Here is a 13,583-nt window from a genome sequence, read left to right on the forward strand (position 1 = left end):
AAGTTTCGATGCAGGGGGTTTCATTCAGTCATAAAAACAATCGATATCAAAAAAAAAAAAAAAAGTCGAGATGTTATCGCAGAAACCAAGATTGAATTCGGTTCAAGTAGATATCGTATCAAATCAAAATCAAGCATAACGGGGTTGCTCATGAACCACCGATCGCGAGCGAGCCGCTTCGTTCGGGTACTCTTCGATCTCATCCGGGAGACGATAATTGTCGCGCGAGGACCTAGACGATGGACCCTGACTCTGTACTCGGCGTTGGCGTTGGTTTCGTTTTTCCATGCAACTCCTCGTAAAAGTGGTGCGCTCCTTGCGTTTCTCGTTGACATGCTGCCACTCCCCCAGGGCGCCGTTGATTCCCATGGCCGCGAGACCGATACTGGCGGCATCGACGACGTTGCCCTTGATTCGTCGTCTGCGAGCCTCCTCGGGCGACATTTCACCGTCCTTGACCATCTCCATTCGCTTGTGATGCTGCTCCATGCTGCTGTGGACGGAGTGGGCTGCGTGGATCGAGGCAACGGTAGCCAGACCGGTAGCGATGAGCGTCTGGCGGGTGAGTTTCTTCTTCTGCTTCTCCTCATCGGTACTGTTTCCAGGGTCAGAATCGTGTCCTTCTGCCTTGCAATTCTCGTCGTGCCGATTTTGATAATGCTGGTGACCACCGTAGCCTTGGGGTCCAGTCATGGCGGTGGTCGACGCAGCACGAGGCCTTTGCATGTCGCTGGGGTAAGAGGATCGACCTACATCTACATCTCTGGGATCCCTGGAGGTCCTGGAACGCCTAGGTGACACGTAACGTCGGGATCTGTGGCTGCTGTCGTAGTCGTCGTCATCCGAGTACTCTGAGTAACGGGAAGGACGACTGCGGCGGTGGGAGTCCCTTCGGTCGTCGGAACTTTTCTTATCATCAAGGCCGAGGGCTCCGAGTCCGCTTCTGATATAATCGGTTACGCTCTTGCTGCGCCTTTTCTCCCGACGCGGGTATTCGTCGTAGCTGTCCCTCGAAGAGGATCGACCTCGGTGGCGAGACTTGGACCGGAACCGGTCGTATGCTTCCTTGCCGGCCGCTGCCAAAGCCCCCGTGGCGGCCAGATCCCCGAATCCGCCCCGGCTCTTGGAGCTTCCTCGGTGCCTCGACCGGGACCGAGAGTGGGATCCATTCATGAGGTGGTTCGCGGCCAGGCCGGCCAGAGTGGACTCGATGACATGGCGCTTCGAATGTTTGTTCGGATCGCGGTCGACCAATCCGTCGGTTCCTCCGGCGGTGATGGCGGCGGTAAGAATCCGTTTGCCTTTGGCACCGGTCCAGTCGCCGGGGTCCTTTCGTGATCGGAAGGCTTCCACTGCGCCTGCTGTCACGGCCGCTTTGACAGCTTGGGCGACCCGCTGCTCGCTCTTGTCCCGACGGGGACGACTCCTGCTTCGAGTCGGAGAAGGGGAGTAGGAAGAAGCCCTATGGCGATGAGAGCGGCCACGGCTGTGGTCCCGATGCCTCGAGGAGGTCGAAGAAGCGGCAGCGCCAAGACCCAGGGCGCCTAATGCCTGCTCCGAGAAAGATTTGCGACGCCTTGGGGGCGATGGAGAGCGGCTGCTTGAGGGGGAACGAGAATACCTATGGCGGTGTCCTAGGATAGGTCAACGTCTGCTCAAAGAGAAAGAAGATCGTGTCTCGACCCTCGACTCTTCCTGAGGTTACGATAACCCGTGCGAGTGGAAGATGGACCCGGACGGGACAAGTAGACGTGCAAAACTAAGAAGGACTTACGTCGATCATCGTGGTGCTTCGATCGCCGACTATGGCGCGAGCGGGAATAGTCCGAGTCCTCATAATACGGGTCTCGACCACCGGATCTGCGCGTCTCCTCGTGGACGGAAGATACACGAGAGTGGCGGGGTGGCGGTAGGCCGTACCCATATTCGTAGCCATAGTCACCCTTGGGGTAATCAGAGGAGACTTCCTCGATGGAATCATCGCTCCTGTTGCGTCGGCGCATAACACTGGCTTCATGCGCTCGACCACCGTAGGGGTCCTCGTAATACTCTTTTGCGTAGCCGGCACCCGGGCGGGCGTGCCGATCGCGAGGGCGTCGATAATGGCGCTCCTCATAGTAGGCCATTGTGGGGGTGGCTGGTACGCTAAGATGGAGGGGAAGAGATGGTGAAGATGGGGGGCAAAGTCATGGGGATGCAAGGGGAATGGGTGGAATTGGATGAGATGGACAAGAAAGAAGGAAGATGGAGAGAAAGAAAGAAAGAGGAGAAGGATAATAAAAGAAGAGAGAGACTTGAGACGATGGCCCAATCCAGCCAGGCACGGGACGTGGCGAGAAGGCGGGGCTTGTCAGTGACGTAGGGCCAATCTGGTGGTTGCAGTCTGTTATGGTGGATTTGGTTTCTTATTATTACATGTTTCTGTTTATTTTGATTTTGATTTATTTATTTTTTTATCATCTTTTTTCTCCCATTCAAAGTTGAATTACGACCCCGTCTCTGCCCAACGCCCGTAGATGTTTCAGACGGCGCTGGGCCTCGTCCCCAGAAAAGAGACACTCAAAGCCTCTGCCGATGACTAAACGCCGTTGACATCATCCGGCATCGTCAAGTCGGTCTGGTCTGCGTTTGCACCTCGCTGCCATCGATCGGCCATGCCTGATCAAGGCTATCTCAACGTTAAGTCGTTAAATCATATTCGACCATGGGCCCGTCACCGTTCCTGATCCCGCCCTGTCAGGTCCTCGGGTCGGTGTGGCTTCCCCGGATTGGACACGCTCGTTCCATGGTTCCAGAGGACCCTCTCCCCTCCCTACGATGAAGTCGCCTACATGAAATCCTACGCCGATCAAATGTGCCAAATCGCTCATGACACCATCATCCTTGTATATCTCATGTTGTATTGACCCGGCATATAGCTGGTCTTCTCAAATCTACCGTCTTCCATAGGGTAAGTACTGGCTAGTATACAATACATGGCAGCTGGCTCTCTGGCCATTCTCTGGTGGCCCAATCCAGATGGTTCATAGGACACACAAAGAACCAAAAATCAAACAAAAGACGCCGACAGGTCCAAGAGTAACAGACAGGTATAATAAAGCGGTATCCAAGAACATACTCAAACATAAAAAAAAAGCCCACCAAAAGCTTTACCACATATCAAACATTCTTCTCAAAGAGTTGCTGTGCATAAATGATACGACTCAAGTCCTGCTATCCAGTCTGTCAATCTGGAGCTGATTCATTTTGCATCACCTGGTTCGGTCTGGATCATATCTGTCATTTTCAGACAGTCGGGACGACAGAATCACGAAGAAAGGAGGGCTGAGCGTAGTTGCGTAGTCACCCTGGGTTGTTCTTCGGGGCGCTTTATCTTTTTCATTCCCTCTCTTTGAACGCCAAATTCGCCTGCTAGTCAAATCAAGTCGCAAGTAATAGACCGACACCATGATGGTCGTGGTCAAAAGAAAAAACGGGAGAAAAGGGCCGTAATATATCTCATTTTTGGTAAAACGCCCGGTGCCCGTCCCGTTCTGGGACTTAAGGGCATGGGCCTTTTCACACAGGTTTGCCCCACGTCAAAACTTATTGACTGCGTTGCATCGTTCAATAAGGCTGCGAGCGGTGGGTGCCACTGGAGGTCATAGAATTCATGGTCGTCATGCTCTCATAAGCGTTCCCATCCATCTGGGACTGGCTCGCCGATCGCTGGTGGCTGTAGGTAGGACTGTTCCTCCTACTTCTCCACCCTGTGCTCCCTTCGCTTTCCCGTTCGATCATACCCGTGGGCATATCCTCCGAATGTGTCCGGTGTGTCCGGATGTGCTGTTTCATGTTGTCCTTCCGCGTGAAAGCCTTGTTACAGATCGGACAGTGTACACTCTTCTCTCCCGTATGCTTTTTGCCATGGCGAGCCGCATGACCCGACGTCGTAAAGGTAGCGGAGCAGCCGTGACTCGCAGCGAAAGGGCAGGGATACTTATTCTTCCGCGTTCCCCGGGCGGCCGTCGTATCTTTGGATCCACCGATCGACGTCGGCGGAGACGGAGGATCAACCATAGAATTAGCGCTGAGCCGCTTCTCCGGAGCAGGCATCGTTGAAGAATAGCCGTGATATTCTTGACGACTTTGTTGGAAGTATGACCCGGTGCTGGCACTCGTTGTGTAATCATAGGAGCAATCCGAGGATCCGGGGGATGTCGGTTGCGTCGCTTCGGACACGGGATCGAATTGTTGCCTCGTTACCCGCGGTGATACTGCCGGGGAACCGGAATAGGAGCTTCCATAGCGATAGTCTAGGCCCACGGCCTGACGGGGTTGTTCAGATGGATAGGGGTATGTAGGAGAAGACTGGTGCCTTATTATCCTCGGAGCCGATCGAACGGCGAATGACGGATTGTCATCATTGTTTAGGATCGACACAAAGCTTCCTTTGCAGCTCGCCATTTCCTACACCACTGATGTCTGGTAATATAAATGAAAAACTGCCGAACGGGTTAGCTAGGTTGCCTTGCTTCGCGGACTTTTTGGTGTTCTTTCTGCCTTCTTTCTTTCAGTTCCTGTCCCTCCTTCCGTCTCTTTTTGCTTTTTCTTCTCACACTTTTGTTGCTTTGATTTTCCTGCGTATCGCTCTCCTGAAAAGATCACGCTCCGTCAAGAAGAAGATCGCAGTTGTCTCAAGGCACCCAAGATAGAGGAAGAAAGCCCAGAGATAGGAGGGGGAAGGAAGGAAGAAAGGGTAAAAAAGCAAAAAAGCCGAAAATTTTCAGAACGAGGGAAGCCGAAAGTACGCACCAGCTGTCGTCGAGGATGTTTGTCCTTTCTTGTTCGTGTAACGCGCACCCGATCTGTCGATAGGCACCCAGGCGCAGATCTGACAGCAACCCGCCGGATAACTCGAGGCGTCCTTGCCTAACCTTTCGATGTCGAACCGGATAGAATCCCGACAAGATCTCCCACGTTCTGGATCAAACCGAACTCAAAGCTGATCCCACGCCAATCGACGGGTAAGACAATGATGTCGCAAGGGGGGTGGGTGCTTTCTCTTCTTTGGCGCCCACTAGTTGCTGCGGGCAGGCGGATAGGAAAGTGATGCTTGAGAAGGGTTGCAAACCGGTCCGGAAGACGTGCAGAGTTTAGATGAAATGCGGGTTGAGGGGGGTAGCCCAGGAAGAAAATAAAAATAACGATAATAATAATCCAGAGGCGAAAATCGCAGGCACCAGCAACAGTCTTCCAGAGAAGTGCGGGGGCCAAGAATGAAAGAAGATGAAAATGATAACGACGAATCCGAAAATAAACAGACGATGGGAATCACAAAATCCAGACGTAAATCAAATGTCCAATAATAAGAAGAAAAGGGAAGGAGAAATGGATGTAAACGGATAGAATCAGAGGATACCGGTCAAGCGGCAATGAGGAGGGATGATGGGAGAGGAGATACGGAGATAAGCAGGTGGATATCGATAAATTGATAGAGAAGTAGGTCGAAAAGATCGAATGGTGCAGGAGAGGATGACAATGGTGTAAACGAGGCAGACGAGAGCGTAACGGTCTTGTGCCAGAGGGGAATAGTAGGGAACGGAGAGAATTGAAGAAGAGAATGAGAAGCGAAGAAAATGCGGGATTACGGACGAGAAGAATGCCAATGGGAAGGGGGAGGGCGAGGAAATAAAAAAAAGGAAGAATAAGAAGAGCAGAGAAGCAGACCAAGCATCTTGAAACTGGTCCAGGGTCTCTCCCGAAGCTCTGGCCATCTGGGAAGTCCGTCAAGTCAGTCAGTCTTTCGCCGTCGAGGCCGTCCAGTCCGTCAGTCAGTCCGTCCGTTTAGTCTAGTCGAGCAGGGTGGGTTAAGGGAGCGGACTAGTGGCACACTTAGTTCGAGGAGGGTGTCGACGAGCGACTTTAGTTCGGGTGTGGAGCCTGGGAGCAGGCATCTTCATTTGGAGAAGAAACGTTCAATCCTTGGTTGATGGTTTGATGGCTGACGGAGTGAGGAAATTGTTCCCCCCTCCCCGAATTCACGGCCAAGGGTCTGCCCAGAGTTCTGTTTGAGATTTTTATTTTATTTTCATTTTTTGGTCTTTCCCCATCATGTCCTAGTAAAAAAAAAAAAAAATCTAAAGTACGGGTGGGTAGACCTAGGCGCTGGTTTTTTCACGAATTACCATCAGCCGGATGCCAACCCCAAGAGAGAAAAAAATAATCATCACATAAAAAAAAAGAAAAAAAGAAGACGAAAAAGAAAACGATATACTACGGAAATATTTGGTAAATACTGGTACATAATCTCCTAGCGAATAAAATACACGCTGACTGTTTTCTCTCCTTTGCCGAAAGTTTATTTGTCAAAGGAGCAGAAAAGAATAAATAAGAACAAAATATAAAACATGGGATCAGTAAAAATAAAAACCCTTAAGAGAAAAGAAAAAAAGAAAAAGAACATACTCCGTAATCTCCAGTCAGAAGGCAATCTTGGTTGGCTTCACCTTCACGGCAACTCTAATAACATGTGGAAGTATACCCGAAGTACCTCCAGCCTTTGGCACTAGTGGCATCATCGGCGACCCAGTCCCAATTGGCAGGGAGTTCCTTACTTGCCCTCGCATCCGCCTCGAACAGCCACCGGGACCCAGCCCGGATAGGGTGGCTTTGCCCTCCCAGAATTATCCAGATTCATTATTTAATGAATTGCGATAATCTTGATATTTTTATTGATTTTTATCTTTATCTATTTTGTTTACCTATTGTTCATTCCCGATCATCATCATTCTAACCGTCGTTGTCAACGTTGTCAATAACGTCAACGTCGTCACGGTATCCAACCCTCCGTCCCTCCCACAGGACAAGCCCCGTTCAGCCCTCCAGGGCCCAAACTGCTGCCCCTCCGCCATCTCCTCCCGTCCCAACAAGACCCGGGCTAACTAGTACTGGTTGGCTCCCTGTCCGATACGTATTCCCTGTCGTCAGCAGAAAGACATCGGAGCGGAGTGATGCGTCAACATGTCTAGGAGAATGAGAAACAATATTCCAAAGGATAAAAATAAAAAATAGAGACAGAATGAAATCGGTTTAATCGTATGTTCTCCAGTTGGAGAGAAGGCACTCGGAATCGAACAATCATACTGGCCAGGACAATTCTCCCAGATAATTAATAGATGGGGTAACTAAGAGTTAGTTTGTGATAGTATGCTGCAGAGAGCGACACTAAAAGGTCTCTGTTCTCAGGCCCAAAGTCCCTCAACCAATCTCGCCTACAGTGCCAATGATAATCATGGATTTTTGGCAAAAGTCCATACCAATCCTCACCAACACTGTGTACTCTGAGCTGGAGACCGATATTGGTTGCTCCTACTCCATAATTCCGATGGTCCCTGAATCCTGACCCGTTAGCAATGAGCATAACCAGTGCCAGGGTTCCGAGGAAAAAAGCAATGTTCTCGTCACTTTTAGTTCCTGCACCGGTGTAAACTCTCTTCGGTAATGCGATTACAAGTCTGGGTCGCTCGGAAGCTGAGGTGGTATTTGCCCGTATCCGCATTCCGCAGCCATTACGGATTACTGAATACGCCCGTACGCCAACGCTCTAAAGAGGGCCGGCCAAGGGCCAAGGGCATTTGGGGTTACGGACAGGAGTCATATCAAAGGTGTGCTTGATGCAAGAGATACAGATATGACACCCGATCGCCCTCTGAGCGATACCATCTCAACGGATCTGACACCTACGATCTGATAGTGATATCATATCAAAGGTCGTGCCATTCATCATGGACCATGCCCATCGTTACCTGACCGGGTAAAGTGGCCCCTGACCAGAGTCACCCCAGAGGCCAGAAGAGCCTTACGGACAAGCTTTTAGCCACGGTGCGATGGAAACCGTGGTTCTCATATCCTGCATTAGTTGTCTGGTAACAATGCTCACATTGGCTCGCGTGCACATTGTCGAGGTTGCCTTGTCGCTACAAACACCTATTTCGCTCTCCGAAGCTAAGGAACCCTGCATTAACAAATGGGGTCGGTGATGTGCTGAGCATTCGGGATTATTCCTATCATGGGTGACTCTCTTATTATTTTTTGGTCTCTGTTAAAAAAATTTCCGATTCCCGTTTTGGTATCCTGGCCCGTCATCTCGGATTTATTGATCGCGATTCGGGCATTTGAAGTCATCGGACGTCCGATTGAACTCTGTAACGTACCATACTCCGTACATCTTCGTCGGCGTCCACCTAAATTTCTATGGAGATTTTTCTTTTCTCTTCCTTGCGGGGTGGGGACTCGTGGACCTTCCGTAGAATACTCTAGCTAAGCTCCGTACGGAGTAGTTAGTGCGTACACTTTTTTTTCTTTCTCTTTTCGTTCTTTCTTTTTCTGTCAGGAATTCAATGCGTCTATGTTTTTCTAGCTAACGTGGAAAGGCTTAACCCCCGATTTTCTGGAAGACCAGGGCGTCCCACCGACGCCAGAAATAGGATCTATTGTCGAACAGCCACGAAACGCAGTTCGTGTCCCTTGATGCCAATAATAGCAAAGCGACAACAAGCATGGCCACGATTAAAATAATTTATACACCGATATGCCGAATTAACCAGTCAGCAGACAGCACTAGCAAACTGCATACGTATGTATGCCGTATGGGGGTTCTCAATGCCGTACTCCTAGTATGTACTCGGAGTATGTACCGGCCCTTGACTGTAGACGGAATCAGCGATCCTCTCAACAACGTGGGCTTTCATCCCTTGCAGATTACCATTCTTATTTTCAATTTTTTTTTTCATTTTCCAATAATTATTCCTGTCTGGTTTTCTTGTTGCCTTCTTTCATTCACCTATCATGGTTATTATTGCCAAACCCCTCACCCCTCTTTCCCCTGGATTACCCTTATTTTACCTCCGACAAAGCCATCGACACTAAAGTTTCTTCTCCTCATCAGGGAGGTCCCACGTGCCAATGACATACCTCGTCGCGAGGGACGGACACAGCTAGTCGTCGTAGCTTGGAGTCTAGTGGTGTCCGGACCCCCTCCTCATCTGACCCATAGCAGGGACGCTAGAGCGCTAAAGCATTCTTAGCATCATATCTAGATGTGCCTGTGGCTTGTCACTGCGCAGTGCAGTGCGTACCCAGCAAGAGTCGAGGGACACTCTAAGGTAACTACCCCGTAGAGAGCTGTGTATGCCACGCATACGTGTTGTCAACGTCGTCTTTCTCTTCCCCTTTCCCTATTTGGCTCGTCCTTAGTCAACTAGTTCGCCCAGAACGAGGGGGAGGAGGGGGGGGGAAGGGCAAAGAGAAGAGGGGGAACGACGTTTCGACTTTCGAAAAGAGGGACAGTCTACTCCGTAGAACAGCCAGACTACGCTTGTCCGGGAGATGATAGACACTCTTTTTCATCACGCAGAATTTCTTGGCGCCATGATCAGATGCGCAAGGCCCATTATCTAGTATCTACCGGCATACGTATACACTTTTTTTCTGCATTGACCTGCGGGTAGTTAGCTAGCTAGCTAGGTACCCGTTATTTTGTTAGACTTGGGTTAGCTTTGTCTTCGTCTTCGTTCTCGTCCCCGTCCTACTCCGTTGCTCTCCGTGTGTGTTTGTGGCCCTTTATTTTTTCGTTCTTTGAGTCATAATTACATGATTTTTTTTTTATCTTTATTCATATTTTTTTTTAAAAAAAAATTCCCTATTTGGTTCTACTTCCGGGGATACGTTCTCCGTATCCAAGCCAAGCCACATGCTAATCTTGGTTGAGGGTGGTATTGGGTTCATCATACGCGTTAGGGCTCGAATAGATAGGATGAAATATCCAGATCTGGCGATTAGGTTCCGGGGATGGGGCTGGGGCTGGGGCTGATGACTGTGGTTACTGGTCACTGGACACCCTGACGTGTCGTGTTGAGGGTCTTTCGCCTTGGTTTTCTTTTTTGTTAGTCATCGTGTTTGATGCGTGATAACTAGCTGACCCCGTAGTTCTTGTGGCTATCTAGATGGGTGTGTAGGAATTGTGTCTGTTGCTATTATGGCTGGGCAGTGTTGTATGTATATAGGTAGTTACATAGGTCAGATGGCGAGATAGATATAGTTGGTATTGTACGGATGTATGACTATGTACACAGTATGTATCCGGACGGTGTCAACTGCCAACTGCCAAGGTGCCTTCAATGTAGGGTATCTGCAGGAAGTGCCGGCCGGACAGCGTACTTACATCGGAGGTGCCGCTGCAGGCCTATATGATATACTTTCCAGGGTGACTGTACTCCGTGCATTACCGTCCTCTTTCCAAGAACCAATCAGTATCTCAATGAGATGTCGAGTCCTTCGTGCAAAGCACACAATCGTACGGAGTACGGAGTACAAAACATGCAGTGCACCATAACCAATTACTAATTATAGTTAACCCAGATGCATAGCAAACGCACCTAGTCACTGACAGATAGCATCGGAGAACTCTCCGGGCGAGACGAGGCAACTTACATACTAGGTTCTCGAGGTCCTTCATGCAAGGGATGAAATCTTCCTTCCAGGGTTACCGGTTTAAGGCTTGGGCGGGTTATGATTGATCCAGTTTATCTAAAGCAGCCACATGTTGTCTGTCTACTGTGTATGTCAGTGCAGGACCCCGACCCCGGACGACGAGAGACGTTAATCGTCATGCGTATGTATCAGGGATAACTAGAGCTGGTAGGTGCCGGAATCAATTAGGTGTGTACGGACTACGGAGTATATACATGTCGTATCAACGCAAGGGCTGAGAAATGACACCTCTTTTTTTGTAGGAACGAGAAACATGTATTTTTTGTCCTCAGAACTAAGACATACTATAGAGGACCCTACAGTAGATTAATACTTCAGGAATGCAGGTGCAGATACTTATATAATTGAAATGTATTAAGGTGATGAACGGTAAGCGATGTCATAGCGTCTTTTTCTATCTACCTATCAATATTAATTCTCATACTCGCTACAATCACTATGTGTACTCTGTACTCTATCAGGATACAAAAATATGTCGTACACATGGACTTCTTCCATTCATAGGTACATTACCAACCTTACACATGTAAACCGTAACTCCGTACGGACTACGGACCGAAACCCTCAGCAACGGCAGTTAGAACTTGGTCGGGTAAGGGCATTTGGGTGCTAGATTAGGTAGTGTTACTGTTAGGTACGTTTCCATTTAGTTACCAGGTAGTAGGGGCCCCGGGGACCTCAATTTACCACGGGTGGAGACCCGCCAACAGTACCGAGTCTGCTGACTGGCCAACAGCCGGCCGTAGATCATTTAGATGAGCCTTTAGGGCGGTTTGACTTCCCCACCTGTAATCACTGGGTACCTCAGGTTGTGGACCTGGTGGTACGGGCAAAGCGCTGGTTTTCTCGTCGGCAGTCGAGGCCCCCCGACCATGAACCGTGTTGTTAGTCAGCGGACGTTCGACGGAGGTCCACTGGTTCCTGTTCTGGTAAAGTACAACCATACGAGACGGACTTTTGGTACGAGATCAGAGATTAACTTTTGGGGTTCTTCTTCTATTCGCCTATTAGATAACCGAAGAGGGATGGTCTACGATAGAGGGTCATGGAGCAAGAAATGGTCGGAGTCTGATGTAGATGTCCGAAAATAAAACGGGAAACGGAAATAGAAAGGGTCTTAACAATTGGTTTGTTTAAGATAGATATCTTACGGGGCAAAATACCCTGGTCAGTTTTTTTTTTTTTTTTTTCTTTTCTCCTCGGCGCAGCAGAGATGCATTCCCCATCCACCCTAGCCTGATAGGCCGTCGGATATTCCAGTCCAGAACCCTAAAAAGTGAGTAAGCCAGGGTTAGACCCAAAAAAATAGAACAGAAAAGAAAAAAGCCAAGGGCCGATATCCGTACCCATGACCACTGGCTGACCAGACAAAGTACAGACCCAAGACTAAGTCCCAAGGCTAGTAAATTAGCACCTCCTCAACCCTGCCAAGAATCCCCTAGAAATCCTCCGTATTTAACTAAATCATGCCACGTTAATAACCAATCCGGGCGTGAAGTTGGATAGCTTATTCGTTAGCTAGTACTTACCGTGTACGCATAGTCGCACATCTCGGGTCTTATGGTGTACTCGTCGTATTCCTCACATATCAAGTTCTCCGGGGTTCTTACGGTTTCTTGTCCATATTGGGCTGTCCCTGTGGTTGATTTCTGAATATTTACTACCATGCTGTGCCGGCGCCTGGGTGCATGCATACATCATACACCTATAACAGGGATGAGGAACTATAGCGTAGCAATCATGCACCTCGTCGGCACGATGATACCCATCCAGACAGGGGGTACTCCGTAGAAGAGGAGAGAGGACCCATGATAAATGTTTCGGGCTTTTAGACTTGTCTCTATTTCAAGTTCGCTCAGGTGCTCATCTAGCAGACTAGCATGGAGATCGATGTGCAAGCTGAAACAATGGTCGCAAGGTAAAACTTGACTATCAATCATATACTATACTAAGAACGTCATTCTTGAATCGGGATTCTCGCCTTGACAGGCAGTCAGGCACTAGTCTAGGTTTTCTGACTCGTGTTGCCTCTTTACCTTTTTTCTTCCCATCCTGGTCGATGTTTGTCTTTCTTTGCTTGCTTCCGCCCGCCTTGTTCCCCTCCCTCCTGACAATATAGCTAGCTAAGTCGGTATAGCAACGCTGTCCAGCTCGTAAGTAGGTATGTAAATGGTGTTGAAAAAGCACACCGGCAAATTGGTATCAATGATAGCTCTTCTGCTCCAACGGAGACATTCCGTGGCGACTCCGTAGGTTACTACTGACTAGTTCGGAGGCAAAGTCCCCGGAGACAGGGGAATCATGAACCCTAAAAGGGACTTGAAACAAGCCACACCGGGTAGAGTCAGGTCCAGCCTGGTCTGAAGGACCAGGGATTTTATTTTTGAGAGGGAGTGCGGGAGCGAAGGAATTCGCCTTGTTTATGTTTATTTGCTATCCTGCAGGGAGTGTTGGGGTTGTAGTCGTAGTTGGAGTGCAGGTGCAGAAGTAACCCTACGTACCCTACATTATCTGGGTAGCACCGTAGTATTTAGTAGTATCTCTGATTCGTTGTTTTTGTCGTATGCATTTTTTTTATTCAATTGTTCGTGCAGAAATCTATCCTGCCGTCTATGGGGTGCCGGACAGGTAGATTCCCGTCTTAATCAATACCTAGTTAAAACTTCTCTGCTGACTCAAATATCATTCAACCCGTCGAGATCTTCAGGGTCCCGAAAACAAGGTTTGGAACGGGAAGGGAACTGAACCTTGTGCATACACGGATACCTGTAACCCAGGAGAAAGGAAAATTCAGAACCAAATTCCACCCGTACGAGACGCACCTTACCGGAAGGGGCCTACACAGTAAAGCAAGAAGCTATCAAGTTTCTCGACCGAGACAGAGTCCGAGCCCGACCTTCGATTTGTGGGTTCGTCAGGAACAAAAAAACCTAGAAACACCGACTACAACTTCTAAGACTCCATTTGTACCTTACATGGTTACTTGCATTCGGCGTAGGCACGGAGTCCGAATAACAGACTGCCCGGTGAATCCAGAATTCACCGAGATG

The 13,583-nt window shown here is 49.2% G+C and overlaps 2 protein-coding genes across 2 annotated transcripts; both read right to left on the minus strand.

The window, feature by feature from the left end:
* Positions 1 to 129: 129 nt before the first annotated feature.
* KD926_006669 (uncharacterized protein) lies at positions 130 to 2,126 on the minus strand (the record flags this gene model as incomplete). Its single annotated transcript, XM_053099673.1, has 2 exons — positions 130 to 1,634; positions 1,775 to 2,126. The coding sequence occupies 2 exons, from the start codon at positions 2,124 to 2,126 to the stop codon at positions 130 to 132; spliced, it is 1,857 nt and encodes a 618-aa protein (XP_052956576.1).
* A 1,480-nt stretch (positions 2,127 to 3,606) lies between these two features.
* KD926_006670 (C2H2-type zinc finger protein) lies at positions 3,607 to 4,446 on the minus strand (the record flags this gene model as incomplete). The annotated part of the gene is made up of 1 exon (XM_053099674.1): positions 3,607 to 4,446. One exon carries the CDS (start codon positions 4,444 to 4,446, stop codon positions 3,607 to 3,609), a length of 840 nt encoding a protein of 279 aa, XP_052956577.1.
* Between the last annotated feature and the right edge of the window lie 9,137 nt (positions 4,447 to 13,583).

This window comes from Aspergillus affinis (assembly GCF_023601865.1).
Source record: "Aspergillus affinis strain CMG 70 chromosome Unknown NODE_36_length_285616_cov_85_140891, whole genome shotgun sequence".
NCBI lineage: Eukaryota > Fungi > Ascomycota > Eurotiomycetes > Eurotiales > Aspergillaceae > Aspergillus > Aspergillus affinis.